This window comes from Microcaecilia unicolor, chromosome 4 (assembly GCF_901765095.1).
Source record: "Microcaecilia unicolor chromosome 4, aMicUni1.1, whole genome shotgun sequence".
NCBI classification, from domain to species: Eukaryota; Metazoa; Chordata; class Amphibia; order Gymnophiona; family Siphonopidae; genus Microcaecilia; species Microcaecilia unicolor.
The window spans coordinates 300263559-300286832 of NC_044034.1; the positions used below are offsets into that span (position 1 = coordinate 300263559).

The window sequence follows — 23274 nt, forward strand, 5'->3', positions numbered from 1 at the left end:
TAACTGTTCAGCAATGCTTCAGATTGCAGGCACAGCTATTTGGAATACTTTGTCTGAGAGCTTACATGTGATAACTTCGATCCAGTTTAGGAAATAGTTAAAGTCATTTCTTTTTGCTCAGGCTCTCTCATTCTAAGTAGTTTACGTACTATCGCAAGATATCAGTCTTGGTGAATGAGTTCATTTAGTGATTCTGCTTTGTTTTCTTGTGCCTTTCACTGTGTATATTCCAAATGTACACCACCTAGGACAACTGGATAGTGATGTTTAGAAATATTTAAATAAATAAAAGCAGGTCTCTCCATACAGCTGGATTACCAACTGAGGAGGGTACAGGAAGGATAAATGCTGGACCACTGAATTGAGGGGAGAATGCTGAACCACTGGGGGGGTGAGGAGAATGAGAAAAGCTGGAGTATTGGTGTACGGGTGGGGGGGGGGGGGGCGGGAAGAGGAGAAAAGAACAAATGCTGGAATAATAGTGTGCCTTAACAATTTTAGCACCTTATCAGTGTGATGTGAGATGAAAAAAATGTTGAATCTTGCTTTTCTAAAGAGTCCAGGACATCACAGTGCTCCATACTTAAACACAAGTACCAAAGAGATCTTATAATATTTTAAGGAATTTATCCTGCTTGAAATATTTTCCAGAGTAGGGAGAAAACCAGGAGTCCCCCTAGAGAGAAGCTGGTAGGAATACCAGGAGAAAGTTTGCCAGATGACACCAAAGTATGAGAAAGAAAGCAGTATCAGCAAGTTCACAAATAAATCTTCTACTACTTAAAATGCATTGTACCAGTTTGAGTTTTATGACAGTTTTTTTTTGCTGCTATTTTGTAAATACCTTCTTTTTGTGGGCCACACCTAATGCAAACACTAGAACAGGGGTGAGCAACCTTGGTCCTTGAGGGCCGCAACCTAGTTGGGTATTCAGAATTTCCCCGTTGAATAAGAATGAAATTTGTATGCACAGTCTCCATTGTATGGAAACAGATCCCATGCATTGGGGAAATCCTGAAAACTCAACTTGGTCGCAGCCCTCGAGGACTAAGGTTGCCTACCCCTGTGCCAGAAATTATCCCCTGAACTGAACTTGAGTTTCTTTGAAGTGTACAGCAGTGCAAAGTTTCTCCAAGTATCATTAGGTAGTTAGGGCCTTAGGGCTACGGCCTTCCCTACCCACCAAAACCTCTTTTATTCTTTCCAATTAATAATATAGTAGCACAGCAAAGTAAATGAAGGCAGATAAAAGACCTGTATGGTCCATCCAGTCTGCCCAACAAAGTGGTCAGAGTTGTTTCTGTCACTCCATGCAGGATTACACTTCTATATGTCCTGTTAAACGGTGGTCATTTCAAGTTTCACTGTGATTCCATCCTCTTTCTATAAGTGGATCCTCTGTGTTTATCCCATGCATTTTTACTCATCACTGTGTTTGTCACCACCAACTTCACTGGGAGGGTACTTCAAGTACCCATCACCCTCTCCAGGAAAAGTATTTCTTCATGTTATTCCTAAGCCTACTACCCTGTAACTTTAATTCATGTCCTTTAATTCTATTGCTTCCCTATTTCTGAAAAATATTTGTATCTTAATATCTTTCAAGTATTTCAACATCTATCATTTCTCCCCTGTCCCTCCTTCCCTTCGGGGAATAAATATTCAAATCTTGAAGTCTCTTCTCATACATAATTTGACACAAACCCCATAACCATTTTTGCTTCCTCTGAACTGTTTCAAGTTTTATGTCCTTAACAAGATACAGCATCCAAAACTGAACACAATGCTCCACATGGGGCCTCACCAATAACGTTTTACAGGAGCATTAAGCACCTTCTTTCTTCTGCTGGTTATCCCTCCCTCTATGCAGCCTAGCATCCTTCTGGCTCTGAACACCACCTCATCTCACTGTTCTGCCACTTTGAGATCCTCGGACACTAATCAAACCACGGTCCCTCTTCTTAGTCCATTCATGTCATCCTCTCTCCAAGTACATTACAGCTCCTTTGGATTTGTATATCACAAGTGCATCACTCTGTACTTCTTTACATTAATCTGAACTGCCAAAACATTAAGCCATTCTTCTAACTTTGGCAGTTTTCTCATCTTGTCCAATCCTTCCGGGGTGTCCGCTCTGTCACAATCTTTGTGAGATCCACAAAAAGGTAAAGTTTTCCTTCTATAATCCTTCGGCAATGTCATTCAAATACTCTGGATAGAATTGGCCCCATTACCAATCCCTGAAGCACTCAACGACTTACCTTTCTTTCCTCTAAGAGTAAAGTGGTATGGTAGCTGTGTTAGTCTACTCTGAAGTCAAAATAATGAAATATTTTGACATCCACCAGACAGGATTTAGGGTTCAAAAGGTACATTTATTTGATATTCCACTAAGGACATGCCATCAAAGCAGGTACAATCACAAAAGGAATAAGAAACAGAAAAGAACACCATTTCATGATAGTGGAAGGAAAAGAGGAGGAAAAAGTTCGAAAGGTATCATAAGCCATAGTCTACCATCTATAGTCTACAATCCAGTCTACCATCTTCAGGGTACCAGCACATGAACTCTGTCCTAGCCAAAACAAACAATCAGAAGCTATAGATGGAGAGAAACAAATGTGCTTTCAGCATAGACAAACTTGGGAAGTGCATCTTCTGTATGCAGCCTAAGCAGGAGACCATTCCATAAGGAAGGCATAACTATACTTAAAGATCTGGGCTTTCTATCCCACTATAAGCCATAAAATTATGTAGCTTTGTCACCCTCTTATCAGCCATCTCTCTCTCAACTACCCAGCCTTCCCTGTTTCTCACCTAACCCACCCCACCCTAGTTAGCGTTCCAGAAATATAGAAAATCTCAAGAAGAGGAACACGGGGAGGAATACCGGATGAAACTGAAAGAAGCCAAGAGAGAGGTACGTCTGGCGAAGGCGCAAGCGGAAGAAGAAATGGCTAGAAATGTAAGGAGGGGCTACAAAAATTTCTTCAGGTATATTAGTGAAAGAAGAATAACTAAAAAGGGAATTGTGAGACTAAAAGATACAGCGAACCGCTATGTAGATAAAGATGAAGAAAAAGCCAATTTGCTAAATAGATACTTTTGTTCTGTTTTCACTGAAGAAAATCCTGGAGAAGGACCGTGAGGGACTGGCAAAAGTACACCTGAGAATGGAATGGATATAGCACCGTTCACGGAAGAGAGTGTGTATCAACAACTTGGAAAGCTAAAGGTGGACAAAGCCATGGGACCAGAAGCGATCCACCCCAGAATATTGAGGGAGCTCAGAGAGGTTCTGGCGGGTCCTCTTAAAGATTTGTTTAATAAATCCTTGGAGACGGGAGAGGTTCCGAGGGACTGGAGAACAGCGGAGGTGGTACCTCTTCACAAAAGTGGTGATAGGGAAGAAGCTGGAAACTACAGGCCGGTAAGCCTCACTTCGGTTATTGGAAAAGTAATGGAAGCCATGCTGAAGGAAAGGATAGTGAATTTCCTAGAAGCCAACAAGTTGCAAGATCCGAGACAACATGGTTTTACCAGAGGGAAATCGTGCCAAACGAATCTCATTGAATTCTTTGATTGGGTAACTGGAGAATTGAATCATCGACGTGCTATAGACGTAATCTACTTAGATTTTAGCAAAGCTTTTGACACGGTTCCCCACAGGAGGCTCTTAAATAAACTAGATGGGCTGAAGATAGGTTCCGAAGTGGTGAACTGGATTAGGAACTGGTTGACGGATAGACGACAGAGGGTGGTGGTAAATGGAGTTCGCTCGGAGGAGGGAAAGGTGAGTAGTGGAGTGCCTCAGGGATCGGTGCTGGGGCCGATTCTGTTCAATATATTTGTGAGTGACATTGCCGAAGGGTTAGAAGGTAAAGTTTGCCTATTTGCGGATGATACTAAGATTTGCAACAGAGTGGACACCAGGGAGGGAGTGGAAAGCATGAAAAGGGATCTGAGGAAGCTAGAAGAATGGTCTAAGGTTTGGCAATTAAAATTCAATGCAAAGAAATGTAAAGTGATGCATTTAGGGAGTAGAAACCCACGAGAGACTTATGTGTTAGGTGGTAAGAGTCTGATAGGTACTGAGGGGGAGAAGGATCTTGGGGTGATAGTATCCAAGGATCTGAAGGCGACGAAACAGTGTGACAAGGCGGTGGCCGTAGCGAGAAGGTTGCTAGGCTGTATAGAGAGAAGTGCGATCAGCAGAAGAAAGGAAGTGTTGATGCCCCTGTACAAGTCGTTGGTGAGGCCCCACCTGGAGTATTGTGTTCAGTTTTGGAGGCCGTACCTTGCGAAGGATGTTAAAAAAAATATGGAAGCGGTGCAAAGAAAAGCTACGAGAATGGTATGGGATTTGCGTTCCAAGACTTATGAGCAAAGACTTGCTGACCTGAACATATATACCCTGGAGGAAAGGAGGAACAGGGGAGATATGATACAGACGTTCAAATACTTGAAAGGTATTAATCCACAAAAAAATCTTTTCCGGAGATGGGAAGGCGGTAGAACGAGAGGACATGAAATGAGATTGAAGGGGGGCAGACTCAAAAAAGATATCAGGAAGTATTTTTTCACGGAGAGGGTGGTGGATGCTTGGAATGCCCTCCCGCGGGAGGTGGTGGAGATGAAAACAGTAACGGAATTCAAACATGCGTGGGATATGCATAAAGGAATCCTGTGCAGTAGGAATGGATCCTCAGAAGCTTAGCCAAAATTGGGTGGCGGAGCAGGTGGGGGAAGAGAGGTTGGTGGTCGGGAGGCGAGGATAGTGGAGGGCAGACTTATACGGTCTGTGCCAGAGCCGGTGATGGGAGGCGGGACTGGTGGTTGGGAGGCGGGAAATACTGCTGGGCAGACTGTACGGTCTGTGCCCTGAAAAAGGCAAGTACAAATCAAGGTAAGGTATACACATATGAGTTTATCTTGTTGGGCAGACTGGATGGACCATGCAGGTCTTTTTCTGCCGTCATCTACTATGTTACTATGTCCTGTAAGCCTGTCATTGGAATGCTTTTGTGTTTCACTTATATATTCTGATATTTGTCAACATTTGCTTATTTCTGATCTAAAGAAGAAGGGTTACCTTGAAAAGCTAACAAAAATGTATTAAGTTAGTCCAATAAAAAAGCCATCACCTTATTTTCTTTTCTATGTTTTGATTTATTTCTATTCATTTTCTCTGAAAGAATGCCATTTACCACCACCCTCTTTCATCTGTCAGTAAACCAGCTTCTAATCAGGTTCACCACTTTGGGTCCTAACTCCAGCCTTCTCAATTTATTCATGAGCCTCCTATGAGGAACTGTATCAAAGGCTTTGCTGAAATCCAAGTAGACTACATCTAGCATATGTCCTCAATATAGCTCTCTGGTCACCCAGTCAAAAGCAATCAATCGGATTCATTTGGCATGATTTTGCCTTGGATTTTTGCAACCCACTGGATTCTAGGAAGTTCACTATCCTTTCCATTAGCAGCACCTACCTCCATTACTTTTGCAACCAAAGTGATGATTACTGGCTTGTAGGTTTCCCACTTCTCTATACTATTACCATTTTTGACCACATTTGCTCTTCTCCAATCCCATAAACCTCCCCTCTCCAAAGATTTATTAAACAAATCTTTAAGAGGACTTGTCAGAACCTCTTTGAACTCCCTCTAGTCTGGGGTGTATCTCATCTGGCTCCACAGCTTTGTCTACTTTTAGATTTTCAAATTGTTCATTAACACTTCTGTTAATAATGCATATCTACTCCAGTCCCAAACTATCAGTCTTTGATTTAGATTAACACAATACAGAAGTATTTATTTAACATGTTCACTTTTTCCTCACTCTCCACATTTCATGACCGCTACCTCTTTTGCACTTATTTTTCTCACTTGTTCAGAGAATATTGGTTTCCTTTCTCTCTTGCTTGGAGACAAATGGGACATGTCCTAATCCTCTATATGATCTGCCTTAGGATTACCACACTACAGTTATTGCACTGAATGAAAGTCATGTTGTTAGATCACAGTGAGTGTGAACAGCTATACTATGATAAGGAACAACATAGCAATTTTACTTGATTGTCACTTAATACTGTGTATGCATATTGGGATGATTATATATGAATACAATCTCAGGGGTAGGTGGGTGGGGTAGGTGGTTGGGTTAGGCTAGGGTGGGTACATTACAAGTTTAAAAATCTGCTCAGACATTAACAAAATTAACATGAAATGGAAGTACCACTATTACCATTGAAGGGACCAACAGAATGAGGCAAAAGAAAACAAAATCAAGCACTTAAAATTCAATTGTTCATATAAACCCAGTAGTTTGAAATGCCAACTCTTAAACATAGTAAAGTGTAGGCAGATAAAGACCATATGGCCTACCCAGTATGCCCATCCATGCCATCTGCTCTCCCTATCACTCCTTTAGAGATCCTATGTACTTGTCCCAAGCTCACTTAAATTCAGATAAGGTTTTCATCTCCACTACTTCCAACAGGAGGCCATTCCACAAATTCATCACCCTTTCCTTGAAAAAGTATTTCCTCAGGTTACTTCTGAGTCTATCCTCTTTCACCTTCCTTCATATGCTCCCTTGTTCCAGAGCTTCCTTTCAACTGAAAGAGATTTGCCTCCTGTGCATTTATGTTGTATAGGTATTTAAATGTATCTTCATCATATTTCCCCTCTCCCGCCTTTCTTCCAAAGTATACATATTGAGATCTTTAAGTCTGTCCCTCATATGCTTTATGACAAAGATCACTGTCCATTTTAGTAGCTGCCCTCTAGACCGACTCCATCCTGTTTATATCTTTTTGAAGGTACGGTCTCCAGAATTGTACACAATATTCTAAGGGCTTCTTTTGCAAAGCTGCAATAGTGATTCCTGTGCAGCAAATGAGAGGGAAATCGCTAGCACAACTTTGTAAAAGAAGCCCTAAATGAGGTCTCACCAGTCTTATACAGGGGCATCATCACCTTCTTTTTACTACTGGCAATTCCTCTCCCTATGTACCCAAGCATCCTTCTAGCTTTCGCTAACGCCTTTTCTACCTGTTTGGCCACCTTAAGATCATCACATACAATCACACCCCAAGTGCTGCTCCTCTTTCTTGCACAAAAGTTCTTTACTGCCTAAACTATACCATTCCTTCAGGTTTTTCCAGCCCAAATGCATGACCTTGCATTTTTAGCATGAAATCTAAGCTGCCAAATTCCAGACCATTTCTCTAGCTTTCCTCATGTTATCTACATCATCAAGGGTGTCTACCCTATTGCAGATTTATCATCCAAGTGGAAAACCTTTCCAGACAGCCCTTCAGCAATACAGCTTACAAAAGAACTGCACCTTGTGGCACAACACTGGTAACATCTTTTCCTCAGAATGAGCTCCATTTTCCACTACCCTCTGTCGCCTCCCACTCAACCAATTCCTAACCCAGTCACTTTACGGCCCATAAAGAGGGCACTCAGTTTATTTATTAATCTATGTGAAACCATGTCAAAGGCTTTGCTAAAATCAGGTATAAAATCTAAAAGCAAATCTCTCTATGTTTGAATGGAAAAAACTTAGATTTTCAAAAACTCACTACCAAGAATTTAGCAATTCACCAACAGATTCCAGTGTAGAAGGGCAAGAGAGTCTAACACACTTTTAAACTGTCTCTTGCTCTCCTGCACTGCAATCTGTTGGAAAGGAAATATTACAGATATAGATCTATAGAAACACACATATACTATATATAGATAAATAGATTTTTTTTTTCTTTAGGAGATGGTTTAAGGTACTATTTTGTTTGTAGCAAAATGGGTATTGTACACCATCTTGACTGGTTTGCACAAGAAGAGGATATAAAAAAGAGCAGATCAAAAGAACTGGTCCTCACAGAAATGTATTCTTAACAATTGTTACAAATAAATATTTCTGTGAGGACCAGTTCTTTGAGCTGCTTTTGTTGCACCACGTTCAATCTTACGGATCGGCTGTTCTGGTTTTTTTTTGGGTCAAGAAGAGGGTATATAAAGTTTTATAAATAAACACCTAAGCAGTGCTTTTTAACTGTAGATAACTGAAATCTCAAAGAAAACCCATAGCCAAACAGCTGAAATATAAACGTGCACCTAGCATATAGTAACTAAGCAATTTAGGTAGCTATAGAGCGCAGAAATCTGTAAGCAAACACAACTAAAACAACTGACGTATAGAAAAAAAACAAAAATCACTCAGTGGTTATTGAAGCTCAGTTTCCTGCAGCACAGCATACCATGGGCTAAAATCTATATAGATCGTTACAAATTTGGCACCAAAGAACTGGGTACAACGCTAGGGGCCCTTTTACTAAGTTGTGGTAGGCTTTACCTATCTACAGCGTGCGCCCAAATGAGACTACCGCCTAGCCAGCATACCACCACCCCACCCCCCCCTGTCGGTAATTTCAGATTTGGCACATGCCCGTAATGCCTGTATGAATTATTTATTTCCTCCAACACGCGCCATTTCCGGCAGTAATCGGCAGTTGGCGCACGCCTATCAGTCACCGCATGTATAGTGTGTGAGTCCTTACCGCTAGATCAATGGGTGGTGTTAAGGGCTCAGGCCGGTTTTAGAGGCGCACTGGTTTCAGTTTTACCACATACCCTTTTCCCGTCACATTAACAACAACAACAACAAAAAACCCTCTTTTGCAGATGCGGTAAAAACTAGCCCAGCGTGCGTCTAATACATGCGCCTACACTGCCACAGGCCACCTTTTACCGCTGCTTAGTAAAAGGGCCCCCTAGTATTCTATAACAGATTTAGCAAGCAATCTGCAGTTACGCACCACACTTTAGAGGCATGACTACTTATGCCATGTTTATGGCTGGCGTAAATGGTGGCACCTAAATGTGGCAGTTGGGCATGTAAATACAGCAGTGCTATAAAGTGTGTACAAGAATAGTCAGAACATCCTTGACACGATCATGCCCCTCCCCTCCAAAACCCTCCTTCGCATCAGCATGCGAGAAGTTAGAGGCGCTATTTATAGAATGGGGCATAAGTCTGTTACATGCATAATGGCAAATTAGCACCAACCCATGTTTGCTAAACACCAATTATTGTTTTTTAAATCACCAATTCTCCAATTTTGTGTCAATTAGTTCATTATGTTACGTGCATAACTGGCCCTATTTTGCAACTGTATACCCCACTGCGTGCTCAACGTTGGACACCATTTATAGAATTTGGGGGGATGAGTGTGAGAAATAGTTTCCAACCAGGCCTGCAGAGACCACCTCAGGTGAGAGACAACTAACAATGGTTCAGGTAAGTACCATAATTAAAGTTGTATTGGCAGGGTCAAGAATGTCTGTCAAGTTGGTGGGGGGGGGGGGGGGGGGGGGGCAAAATAATTTTCCAAATTTGGCATGAGGAAATAACACGTAAAAGTGTGAAAATGGGACAGATTGCACTCAGGGTTCTAGAGAAATTAAAGCTACTCCCAAAAAAATGGCTCAATGCATTTCTCTGGGAGAAGCAGTTCCAACTTCTGTAGTATCCTCCCAAATATTCTTACCCGTAACCCTACCCAAACTAACCCTTGCTCCAGAACTACCCTTACACCCCCAAAATACACTCTCGCCTATCCCAACTTCTCCCCCTCTCCAAGAAGATGACCCTCCCCTTCCTCCTCCAAGTCAAACACATCCGTGCATGGAGGGGTTGGAAAGAATTCATGAATTGTTTTTCTCCATTTGTTATGTTTTTACAAATTTGTTTTGTACTCTGTGGGGTAGCATGCCAAACTCTACCCCTAGTGATTCATGCTGCACCAGGAGATTCACAATGAATATGCACATGATATATCTGCATATCTCATGAATATTTACTGTGAATATCCTAAAAATCTGACTGGCTCTGGTATCACTGGGAGAGGTATGGTATACACTGCTTACCACTGCAACCCTGTGTCTGCTTGCTCTAGTACCTACCCTAGAACTCATTGTACCTTCTATTCACCAAGATACTCTACAACCTCTACAATTACTTCCAGAGATTTTGCTATAGCCTTTTATCAATAATGGAACATAGGAGTTGTAGGTTTCACTTCAGCTCCCACAGATATAGTACTTACCCCTCGCTTTTTTATTGCCTTTCGTAGAAGTGAAACTACATCTTTCCCCTCCACGCCAGAGGCCTTGAATCCCTTTGTCCAGGAAACAAGGATGCTCTAGAAATACATTAAAGGGCATAGGTAAGATGTAGTCAAGCAGCAGTTTGCATTTTAGAAACACGTACTTTATTTGGATAGATGTACAATTTTGCCTCTCCATCATCCAGTGCATTAGGCTTCCATTGCTTTCAATAAATTCTGCTGTTAACACCTGCCCCCCACCCGATGTAATTTCCTGTTCCCTCAGGGGCAAGATGCAGCATATACACTGCTGCGTTGCCACTGCTGTCTAAGCAACTTTGAAGGTACAGAGGTGCAGCCGAGGGAGGAAAGTGCAGGGAGAGATCCCAATCGTGCTGCTGACAGGAGTGGGGTCGAGCTAAAAACAAAAGTGCAGTTAATAAAATTAATCACAGCATTAACATATAGTATCCATTTATATTATTTTGCTGCTACCACACCAAGAATATTTATTGTATTATGGTACAAAAGTGATATCTCAGTAATATTTTTGTTAACATAAGTAGATGGACACAACATTAGCTTGCCAGGTGCAGATGGGAATTGTGTGTTGAAGAGGGGGCAATTTTCAGAAGACCTAGTTAGATAAGTTATCCAGCTAGAGCAGGGATTTTGAAAACTGGCTCCTGCTGTGTGGCTAAATATAGCTATCTAACTTTACTACAAAGCTTATCCAGCTGATGAGAATAGGCATTCCTGGAGGTGTTGTGATTGACACTTAGGGGTAGATGCATCAAGCAAACGTAAAAAAATCAGAAACGTTAAAACCTTTACCGAATTTCAAATAACGAAGCATGCTCCAAAAACACAGCCCCAAAAAGTTTGGTGCGGTATTGGAAAGAACGATGCACCAATCCCCGTCGGTAATCGGCTCGTAAAGCATGCGCAAAGCAGCCAAGCGTTATGCTGGCTGCTCTGCGCATGCCAGAAACGTTCAAAACACAGTCAAATCGCAAGCACATGGCTCCCAAATCAAAATAAAAATAAAAAAAGGATCGGGAGGGGGCAAGGGCGCTCATCAGGAGCGTCCTGTACGGACGGCCTTGCCCCCCCCCCGCTGCTCCCCACTTTCCGCCGCTCCCCCCACCCCGAAAAAGCAAACTTCTAGAAGCCCCTGCCCCCTCCCTTCCTCACTACTCTCTCACCTAAGCTCCGCCTCCCGACATCCTCCGTCCGTGCCCCGCCCCCTTTTGGGGTCGTCGCCGCCATTCCCCTCCTCCATCGGGCCCCCCTTCCTCTTACCGGGCCCGTGCAGCGCCTCTCTCCTCTGTCCGAAGGCGCTGCACAGGCAAGAAGAAAGCTGAATCAGCTGATGCCTGCCTTCGCGATGGCGCGTCTTTCTCCTGCTGCGCCCGCCCCTGTCTGACGTCAGTAACCTACGTAGGTTACTGACGTCAGACAGGGGCGGGCCCAGGAGGAGAAAGACGCTCTATCGAAGCTAGGCGAAGGCAGGCATCAGCTGATTCAGCTTTCTTCTTGCCCGTGCAGCGCCTTCGGACAGAGGAGAGAGGCGCTGCACGGGCCCGGTAAGAGGAAGGGGGGCCCGATGGAGGAGGGGAATGGCGGCGACGACCCCAAAAGGGGGCGGGGCACGGACGGAGGATGTCGGGAGGCGGAGCTGAGGTGAGAGAGTAGTGAGGAAGGGAGGGGGGCAGGGGCTTCTAGAAGTTTGCTTTTTCGGGGTGGGGGGAGCGGCGGAAAGTGGGGAGCAGCGGGGGGGGGCAAGGCCGTCCGTACAGGACGCTCCTGATGAGCGCCCTTGCCCCCTCGCCATCCTTTTTTTATTTTTATTTTTTTATGTGTTTTCTGAGATCCTTTGGACCAATCACAGCGCTTTTAGCTCTGCTAATGCGCTGGGATTGGCTCAAAGTTTGTTTATTTTTTCACTTAACACTTTTTCCTGGCACAGAGCTGTCCTAACGAGAGGTCCAGACCTCTCGTTAGTTTTCCTGCCTTTTTCCTGCGTAAAGGCAATCGGAAAAGGTTAGTGCATGTCGTTTCAATGGGGTTTTCACACTAATTGCTCATCTCCATTCCGTTTTCGTTAGCTGCTACTACCGTCGAAAAATAGGCTTTAGTGCATGGAAAGGATCGGAAATTCTTCCTTAAGGGCTCATTTAACGATGAAAAACGTTTAGTGCATCTGGGCCTTAGTTCACAGTCCATCCACACATATAGTTAGTGCAAGCTATTGGAATACTTTTTTTTTTTAACCCACATAACCTTTCAGCAAACTTTCACTGAGAAACAAAGAGGGTCTTTGAAAATTTGCTTAACACACGCCCTTACACAGGTACAAAAGTATTTGTGTATTTTTCCCATTAGGCAGCTCACCAAAAACTGCTCCCTTCATAGGTATGCCTCAGTACGCACAACTGCTATTGAGCAATTACAAATATTAATCTTCCTCGTCTTCCCACCACCTTAGGATGCCCTTCTACAAGCTAGGTTCCATCAATGTGCTCCTAGAATCCCCTCCCCATCCCACCTAGTGGTGATTTCCATAAGTTCCTTAATATAATGAAGCAATTGGTGGTCCAGTTTAGATTAAAAGAGTACTATTATTCCAAATTATAACAGCAGAAGTGGCTGTTTGCTCAGGAACACTTAAGATTTTATTGGGTCTCATAATACTATTATTGTGCAAAAGGTATGGTTCTTGAAACTATCCTGGTGGAGCATCAGCTATTGCAGGTTTTCAAGAAATCTGCAATGAATATGCATAATATAGATTTGCATGCAATGGAAGCAATGTATGCGAATCTCTCATATGCATAGTCCTTGTGAAAATCCGGTGCTGCCTCAATACAGGTTAGACTACCACTGTTCTAAGACAGTAGTCAAAGAAATTCTGCCCTGCATTGATCCCATTATAACTCCAACTCCATGTTAAATATTTTCTTACCTCATCCAGCTTTGTCTGGTGACAGGGAAATGAAAAAGTAAATCCAAGGGGCAGTTTCTTATCCTTAATGTGTAGCTTCTCCATGAAACTGGCCAGGCACTCCGCAATATGGTCAAACAGCTAGAAAATAGATATATTTTTTTGTGATTACAACTTATGTGAGCAGATCTACTCTCTGAACTTTCTATACATAGCTAAGATTACTAAGTTGGTCAGTGTACAACCAAGCTCCGCCCTTTCTGCCTCGCCTCACCCCATGCTTGGAATAAACTCCCTGAGCCCATACGCCAGGCCCCCTCCCTGCCCATCTTCAAATCCTTGCTCAAAGCCCACCTGTTCAATGTCGCCTTTGGCACCTAACCACTACACCTCTATTCAGGAAATATTGACTGCCCCAACTTGACATTTTGTCCTTTAGATTGTAAGCTCCTTCGAGCAGGGACTGTCCTTCTTTGTTAAACTGTACAGCACTGCGTAACCCTATTAGCGCTCTAGAAATGTTAAGTAGTAGTAGTAGTAGTAGTATAAAGGAATCTGATGTTGCTACATGTTCACTGAATTATGCCTCCTACCGTGCTTACTGTCTGGTTTTAAAAATGTGCTTGTAGGATACTCCAGAGACCTAACTAACAGCTCAAGGGCTGCAGGCAACTTCTACATGGTCTGCCCAAATACATGGACAACTCATAAGAACATATGATACGATAGTTATATTCTATCAACACTCAACATATTAGGTTCAAAACGGATGCAAATACAAATACAGAATTACCCAAGTACTGATACTACTTATCATTTCTATAGCACTACTAGACATACGCAGCGCTGTACACTGGACATAAAGAGACAGTCCCTGCTCGACAGAGCATACAATCTATTAAACAGGACAAAGAAGAGATAAGGGAATTACTAAGGTGGGAATTATAAAATATGGGTACTGAAAAAGTGATTAAGGGTTCGGAGTTAAAAGCAGCATCAAAACAAAGGTGGGCTTTTAACCTAGCTTTGAAGACGGCCAGAGATGGAGCTTGACATATCGACTTAGGAAGTCTATTCCAGGCATATGGTGCGCCAAAATAAAAGAAACGGAGACTGCAGTTAGCGGTGGAGGAGAAGGGTGCAGATAAGACAGATTTACCCATTACAAATGAGATTTCTGAAATGGATACATCTTCACATTTTTCCAAAGGAAGAAGAGTACGTAGGTATTGTCCTAATTGCCATAGGTAAAGACCACCATAGATGAAAAAGACAATTGTAAATAACTTTTGTATTTTACATCCACAAATGACAAAGACGATGATAATCACCAGCTCTAGAAGAAGTAGGAGATAATGGAAAAGGAAACAGATTTACCAGATGATCCGGACACAGACCATCAAGAATAGCCATACTGGGTCAGATCAATGATCCATCTATCCCAGTATCCTGCTTCCAACAGTGGCCAATTCAGGTCACAAGTACCTAACAGCATCCCAAATAGTAGCAAGATTCATACTAGTGATCCCAGGGACAAGCAGTGGCTTTCCCCATGTCTCTCTCAATAGCAGAGGATGGACTTTTCCTCACCTTTATTGAGGCAAAGAATTCAGACTCTCTGTAATATACTTACAATTTATTTATCTGATATGGGGCCTCATTATTTTAGTTAGCAACCTTTTGAAGAGTAGCCTACTGGTTAGTAAAGCGGACTGTGATCCTGGGGCACTGGGTTCGATTCCCACTGCAGCTCCTTGTGACTCTGGGCAAGTCACTTAACCCTCCATTGCCCCAGGTACAAATAAGTACCTGAATATACTATGTGAACCACTTTGAATGTAGTTGCAAAAAACAAAAACAAAACAAAACACAGAAAGGCAGTATATCAAGTCCCATTTCCCCTTTCCCAAACCAGTGACTCTGAACTAGCATAAGCCTTTATTATTCTACTGCATACCCCCTATTATCCCACAATTGAGTTTTTTATTTCATAATCAGCATGTCACAAAGAAACCTTTCACCCCTCCCCCAATTCTAAACACATAATTTTACAACTCCTCCCCTAAAGAAAAATTATATATTTTGTATCCATTGTGCATCCAAGAATGAGATTCAGAAATGAAATAAATTATCTATACAGATAGAACAGTGTTCTTTGTTAAACCCTGAAATAGCTCAGTATGCCTCATGTAAAATGATATTATTGCAACAGTGACATACGCATCAGTGCAATTTACAAGAACATGTCAACTTACTAGCAAAGCTGCTGGCTAAAGGCAAACCTATAAATATACTCAACCCTTTTTCTTTTTTAGTTCAGCAACTTTAGTTTTAAGAAACATACAGCAAAATCTATAAAACCCAAGAAATCCTTGCAGCTGGTGACCATGTCTATCAGCTCAGTGCTGCATGTCATCTAAGGAAGTGTTTCTGAAGGTTATCCTGGGGGGACAACCAGCCAGTTGGGTTTTCAAGGTATCTCTAATGAATATGCATAGGTCCCTATATAAAGTAACTACATATATTCCCAATAAAGACTCTTTATTAGTATTAAAAAATCTTTATTAAAAAAAATTATAATTGGAATTTACCAGGTTCTTCTAATCCTTCATATCTCACTCACACATTCTCTCATAGCCTTATACACTCATACTACAAACCCTGGGTTTGATGCCTGCTCTTAAGTTCAAAGGAATTCAACAGAGTGCTTACAAGCAGTGGAGAGAGGAGAAATATCCACAGATTCGATCCTGGCAGTTGTTTATAATCACTGTGGTACCAAAGAAGAGAATGGATGATGACTAACCACAAGGAATAACGGTGATATTTGTATATTGGTAATAACAGGAAGAGAGACTTAATGCCTATACAAGGAAAAGTAGGTTTAAAAAAAAGAACATACAGCTGGATAATGTACATCAGAAATAATTACAACAAGAGAGACTATGTAGCAGAGTGAACTCAGAAAAACAGAAAAGTAAACAAGGGAGGATGTAATTTGAAGTCAAATAAGAATGTACCAGTTATTTCGGTAATGATAAGAGATGTTATACGCATATGTTATCTCTATCTCTTTGAGGGAAAGAGTGATATTGTAATTTATATGGTTTGTAGTATGAGTGTATAAGGCTATGAGAGAATGTGTGCGAGTGAGATATGAAGGATTTGAAGAACCTGGTAAATTCCAATTATAAGTTTTATAAAGATTTTTTGATACTAATAAACAGTTTATATGAGGAATATATGTAGTTACTTTATATAGGGGCCTATGAAACATTTGTAAATAGACAGAGGGCTCTCATTTAGGGATACAGTTAATGACTATGCATGGGACAGATCTGCATGCCTGTCACCTCCATTATATGCAAATCTCTGTCACATATATTTATTAGAGATATCCTGAAAACCCAACTGGATGGTAGTTGCCCAGGACAGGTTTGAGAACCACTGATCTAGGGTATACTGCTAACACAACTCCTTAATGAAAGGGGCCCAAATTTCCAAAGTTTTTGTATAGCACTCTTTTCTCTGCCAATACTATCATATTTATAATGAGGACATACCAGATTCCCCGAAATACTGACATCCAAGTTAATGTTATATTTCCAGTTAGCTAGCACAGGCTAAATGGGAAGGCTAGAAAGAAGATATTGAGTAAACATGCTTCTACCTTGGCAAGCACTGAAAAGATAAACCAGACAGTGATCTGGAAAGTACAAGTTATCAGTTCTTATAGAGGTACCACCATATAGATCCCTCCAGATAATATGTCAGAATGTTTGAATGTTGTTGCATTCATGTAACATTTATTTTTTATTTTTATTTATGACATTTGTATCCCGAACAAATTTAGGTTCAGTGTGGCTTGCATAAAACATTGAGGGATCCTTTCACCAAGCTGCAGGAAAAAAGGCCCTGCACTAGCAGCGGGGAACCCTTTTTGACAAACACTTACCCCGTGGCCATGCAGCGGGGAGCCCTTACTGCCACCCACTGATGTGGAAATAAAGGCTCTCGCGATAACCCAGTGGTAACTGGGCAGCACGCGGCGATGCCCAATTACCACCGAGTTACCACCATGCAAGCCATTTCCAAGGGTTTTCTTTTCCCTCAAACGGCGCACACTCTGCGTGGAACTACCACCGATGGCCGTGCAGGCCGGCGGAAGTCCCAATTTAGTGTTCGGTAAGCCCACGTTGGGCTTACCGATGCTTTGTAAAAGACCCCCTAAACTGACATCAAGTTCAGATTACATTACATATACGATGAAAGCTTGTGATAGTACAATGCAATTAATGAGAATAATGTAGTAGAATTAATAAGAATGAAAAATCTTAAAAGATTATCCAGTGAATTATTTAATTAATGTTAGCATATTGCTGTTTCTTTTGTGCTATTACTACATATTTTAAAAATTGTTGACCTTCCATTCAATAGACAATGTTTCTCTTTACAACACGTAAATGCTTTGTATTTATGAGCTGTGACGTTAAGTGATTTTTGTGTCCTTGGGCACAACGTGGGCAGAGGAATGGGTATGTAAAGTGTTTAGTAGTTAATGCACTGCACTTACCAAGTGCTAACTTGCTAATGCAGGGTGCAACATGGGCCACTTATATCATCCTAAATAGGCATTGTCTGGTTGATATTCAAAATGATTTAACCGGCCAGAAACAATCACTGATGGTTAAATAGCTTGTTCGGGACTATCTGTTAATTTTTAACAGCATTTAAGCGGTTATCACCACTGAAAATTAGCAGTTAGTGTCTAAGTAAAAGCCAGCTATTGGGGGGGGAGGTTGAGTCAGAAATTGGCCGGTTAAGTGCCAATATTCGGCACTTAATTGGTCAGGCTAACCACATAAATGGGACCACATAAAACAGTCCTATCTTTATGCAGCAACCCATGGCTGCCTAAGATCTGAAATATCTGGAAATGTGTTAGACGGCACAGCATAAACCAGATTTTCAGAGCCAAAGCCTGGATGTGGCCAGCACTGAATATCTGGGAATAATGCCAGTGATGGTCAGCAAAAATGTTCATCGCTGCCAATAGCGAAGTTACTTACCTGTAGCAGGTATTCTCCGAGGACAGCAGGCTGATTGTTCTTACTGACGGGTGACATCCGACGGCAGCCCCAGGATCGGAAGATCTTCCTAGCAACAAAGTTTGCCAGCCCTCACGTGCACATGCGTGAACCGCACATGCGCAACCGTCTTCCCGCCCATAGCGCGAGCGTGCTCCTCAGTCAAATAGAAAGCAAAAGACAAGGGAAGACACAACTCCTAAGGGGAGGTGGGCGGGTTTGTGAGAACAATCAGCCTGCTGTCCTCGAAGAATACCTGCTACAGGTAAGTAACTTCGCTTTCTCCGAGGACAAGCAGGCTGCTTGTTCTCACTGATGGGGTATCCCTAGCCCCCAGGCTCACTCAAAACAACAAACATTGGTCAATTGGGCCTCGCAACGGCGAGGACATAAAAATTGACCTAAATAGAAACAGCTAACAGAGTGCAGCCTGGAACAGAATAAAAATGGGCATAGGGGGGTGGAGTTGGATTCTAAACCCCAAACAGATTCTGCAGCACCGACTGCCCAAACCGACTGTCGCGTCGGGTATCCTGTTGTAGGCAGTAATGAGATGTGAATGTGTGGACAGATGACCACGTTGCAGCCTTGCAAATCTCTTCAATAGTGGCTGACTTCAAGTGGGCCACTGACGCTGCCATGGCTCTAACACTATGAGCCATGACTTGATCCTCAAGTGTCAGCCCAGCCTGGGCGAAAGTGAAGGAAATACAATCTACTAGCCAATTTGAGATGGTGCATTTCCCGACAGACACTCCCCTTCTGTTGGGATCAAAAGAAACAAACATTTGGGCGGACTGTCTGAATGGGCTTGTCCGCTCCAGACAGAAGGCCAATGCTCGCTTGCAGTCCAATGTGTGCAACTGACGTTCAGCAGGGCAGGTATGAGGACGGGGAAAGAATGTTGGCAAGACAATTGAGTGGTTTAGATGGAACTCCGACACCACCTTCGGCAAGAACTTAGGGTGAGTGCGGAGGACTACTCTGTTATGATGAAATTTAGTATAAGGAGCATGAGCTAACAAGGCTTGAAGCTCACTGACTCTACGAGCTGAAGTGACTGCCACCAAGAAAATGACCTTCCAGGTCAAGTACTTCAGATGGCAGGAATTCAGTGGCTCAAAAGGAGCTTTCATCAGCTGGGTGAGAACGACATTGAGATCCCATGACACAGTAGAAGGCTTGATAGGGGGCTTTGACAAAAGTAAACCTCTCATGAAGCGAACAACTAAAGGCTATCCCGAGATAGGCTTACCCTCTACACGATAATGAAAAGCACTAATTGCGCTAAGGTGAACCCTTACAGAGTTGGTCTTGAGACAAGTGCAGAAGGTATTCAAGCAGGGTCTGTGTAGGACAAGAACGAGGATCTAGGGCCTTGCTGTCACACCAGACGGCAAACCTCTTCCATTTGAAAGCATAACACCTCTTTGTGGAATCTTTTCTGGAAGCAAGGAAGACTCGGGAGACACCCTCAGAAAGACCCAAGCAGGCAAAGTCTACGCTCTCAACATCCAGGCCGTGAGAGCCAGGGACTGCAGGTTGGGATGCAGAAGCGCCCCCTCGTTCTGAGTGATCAGGGTTGGAAAACACTCCAATCTCCACGATTCTTCTGAGGACAACTCCAGAAGAAGAGGGAACCAGATCTGACTCGGCCAGAAGGGAGCGATCAGAATCATGGTTCCACGATCCTGCTTGAGTTTCAGCAAAGTCTTCCCTACCAAGGGTATGGGAAGATACGCATACAGGAGGCCCTTCCCCCAATAAAGGAGAAAGGCATCTGACGCTAGTCTGCTGTGGGCCTGAAGTCTGGAACAGAACTGAGGGACCTTGTGATTGAGCTGAGTGGCAAAAAGATCTACCAAGGGGGTGCCCCACGCTTGGAATATCTTGCGTACTACTCTCGAGTTGAGAGACCACTTGTGAGGTTGCATTATCCTGCTCAACCTGTCAGCCAGACTGTTGTTTATGCCTGCCAGATACGTGGCTTGGAGAAACATGCCGTGCTGGCGAGCCCAAAGCCGCTTCCAGACACAGGGGGCGAGATCCAGTGCCCCCCTGCTTGTTGATGTAGTACATAACAACCTGATTGTCTATCTGAATTTGAATAATTTGATAAGACAGCCGATCTCTGAAAGCCTTTAGCGCGTTCCAGACCGCTCGGAACTCCAGGAGATTGATCTGAAAACCTGCTTCCTGGAGGGACCAACATCCTTGGGTGTGGAGCCCATCGACATGAGCTCCCCACCCCAGAAGGGACGCATCCATAGTCAGCACTTTTTGCGGCTGAGGAATTTGAAAAAAAACTGTGGACAGTTGGATCACATCCTCTAGATCCCCCCGCAGCTTGAAACCACTGGGAAGCTAGGGTCCATTGAGCTGATCTCATGTGAAGATGGGCCATGGGAGTCACATTTATTTATTTATTTATTTATTGCATTTGTATCCCACATTTTCCCACCTTTTTGCGGGCTCAAAGTGGCTTACAATACATTATGAATAATGGAAATTACATTTTGTTACAATTCGGTTATGGATTACATTGTGAAGAGTTATACAATACAAATCAAAGTATCGTTGAGGAATATATCAATGGAAAAGAACATAGAAACATTGAAAGGAAAACAACGAGAAACTAGAGGTTCTGAGAACAATATATAGCATATAAAAAACGAATAGCCTATGGTATACATTTTCTTTGATTAAAGGTATGAGTGTGGTGCGATTTCAGGATTGAGAATTCATAAGTGGATGTGTTGATGTATAACGGAGCAGTGAGTGTGGATTTTATATGTTTTGGTTCTTTCCGTAGATTTTATCAAAAAGATGTGTTTTCAGTAATTTGCGGAAGTTGGTTTGTTCGTAAATCGTTCTCAGGTTGCGCGGAAGTGTGTTCCAGTACTGCGTGCTCATGTAGGAAAAGGTTGACGCGTGTAGCGTCTTGTATTTCAGGCCCTTGCAGTTAGGGAAGTGTAGGTTGAGGAAGGTTCGTGATGATCTTTTGGCGTTTCTGGGTGGTAAGTCAATTAACTCAGTCATGTAGGCTGGGGCTTCACCGTGGATAATTTTGTGGACTAATGTGCATACTTTAAAAGTAATACGTTCCTTAAGTGGGAGCCAGTGTAACTTCTCTCGTAAGGGTTTTGCACTTTCATATTTTGGTTTTCCAAAGATGAGTCTGGCTGCTGTATTCTGGGCTGTCTGAAGTTTCCTCAGGATTTGCTCTTTGCAGCCTGCGTACAGCGAGTTGCAGTAATCCAGATGACTGAGTACGAGGGATTGCACTAGGCTGCGAAAAACGGATCTTGGGAAGAATGATCTTAATCTTTTCAGTTTCCACATGCAGTAGAACATCTTTTTGGTTGTGTTGTTTGCATGGGTTTTGAGCGTTAGGTGGCGATCGATAGTAACTCCAAGGATTTTTAACGTTTCTGAGATTGGGAGGTTTAGTTTTGGTGTATTTATAGCGGTAAATTCCTTCGTGTTGTATTGGGAAGTGAGTATCAGGCATTGAGTCTTTTCTGCATTCAGTTTCAGACGAAATGCGTCTGCCCAGGTGTTCATGATGTATAGGCTTTGGTTAATTTCGTTGAAGATTTCCTTGATGTCTTGTTTGAAAGGGATGTATATTGTTACATCATCGGCGTATATATGTGGGTTGAGGTTATGGTTTGATAGGATTTTTGCCAAGGGGATCATCATTAGGTTGAAGATGGTTGGTGAAAGAGGTGATCCTTGCGGTACTCCACATTCAGGTGTCCATGCGGCAGACGTGGTTGAATTTGATGTGACTTGGTATGAACGCTTGGTTAGGAACCCTTTGAACCAGTTTAGGACATTTCCTCCAATGCCAAAGTATTCAAGTATGTGTAATAGGACTCCGTGGTCAACCATATCGAAGGCACTCGACATGTCAAATTGTAGGAGGAGTATATTGTTACCGGTTGCAATCATTTGTTTAAATTTAGTCATGAGGGTAATTAATACTGTTTCTGTGCTGTGGTTTGATCGGAATCCTGATTGGGCATCATGCAATATTGAGTGTTTGTTTAGATAGTTGGTAAGTTGTTTAGTTACCATTCCTTCCGTTATTTTGGTTGTTAGTGGTATGGATGCTACTGGTCTGTAGTTGGTTATTTCTCTTGCGCTTTTCTTTGTGTCTTTGGGTATAGGCGTGAGTAAAATTTTTCCTTTTTCTTTTGGGAAGAGTCCGTTTTGTAGCATGAAGTTTGTGTGGTTCATTAGGTCTGTTATGAATTGTTGAGGAGCTGATTTCATGAGGTTATTTGGGCATACGTCTAATTTGCAGTGGGATTTGGCATATCTTTTAAGTGTTTCAGAGATGAGGTCTTCTGATATTGGTTCAAATTCAGTCCAGGTTCTGTCTGCTGGGTATATTCCGTCTTCGGGGTCTAGGCATTCTAGGAGTGTGGTGTATTCACTATGGCTGGCAGGTATTCTGAGTCGTAATTGTATAATTTTCTCCTTGAAATATTTCGCAAGGTTGTCTACGTCTGGCATATCTTTGCTATTGTTAGTAACTGGTGTAGTGTCTAGCAGTTTGTGCACAAGGTGGAAGAGTTTATGTGTGTCTTTGTAGTTTGGTCCTATTATTGTTTTGTAGTGTAGTCTTTTAGTCTGTTTAATGGTGTATTTGTATTTCCTCCGCAGTAGTTTCCAGGCATTTAGTGTATGTTCATCTTTTTTTTTATCCATGCACGCTCTAGTTTCCTGACTTGTGTTTTAAGCTTTTTCAGCTCTTCGGTGAACCATGGGTTTGATTTTTTTCTGTGTGATGTTCTGGTTTGGATTGGGGCGATTTTGTCTAATGTTGTTGTGCATAGATCGTCCCATTCTTGGAGGAATTGGATGGTATCAGCATTGGTTGACCATTCTTTCTGGTAGATCTGTTGCCAAAATGTTGTGGGGTTGATTTTTCCTCTCGTGGTGTATGTTATTCGCTCATGTTTATTTATTGTGTGTATGTGTGTTTTTTGCCAGTAGAGAGAGACATTTGCTTTATGGTGGTCTGACCATAATGTAGGTGTCCATCTTGTTTCAGTGAGTGTGATTGTTGAATCCTGGTCAAATTTGTATGTTATGATGTCCAGTGTGTGTCCTTTTTCGTGT

At 42.5% G+C, this 23274-nt stretch overlaps 1 protein-coding gene across 2 annotated transcripts in view; it reads right to left on the reverse strand.

Annotated features, from left to right (window-relative positions):
* LOC115469296 (hexokinase-2) overlaps positions 1-23274 on the reverse strand; it is a 194823-nt gene that overhangs the window by 74790 nt on the left and 96759 nt on the right. For both annotated transcript variants that reach the window (XM_030201804.1, XM_030201805.1), the window contains exons 4-5: positions 13079-13198; positions 10114-10209 (exon numbers count right to left, since the gene is read on the reverse strand). In XM_030201804.1, coding sequence (XP_030057664.1) covers positions 10114-10209; positions 13079-13198 — 216 coding nt within the window. The remainder of the gene's footprint in view (positions 1-10113; positions 10210-13078; positions 13199-23274) is intronic.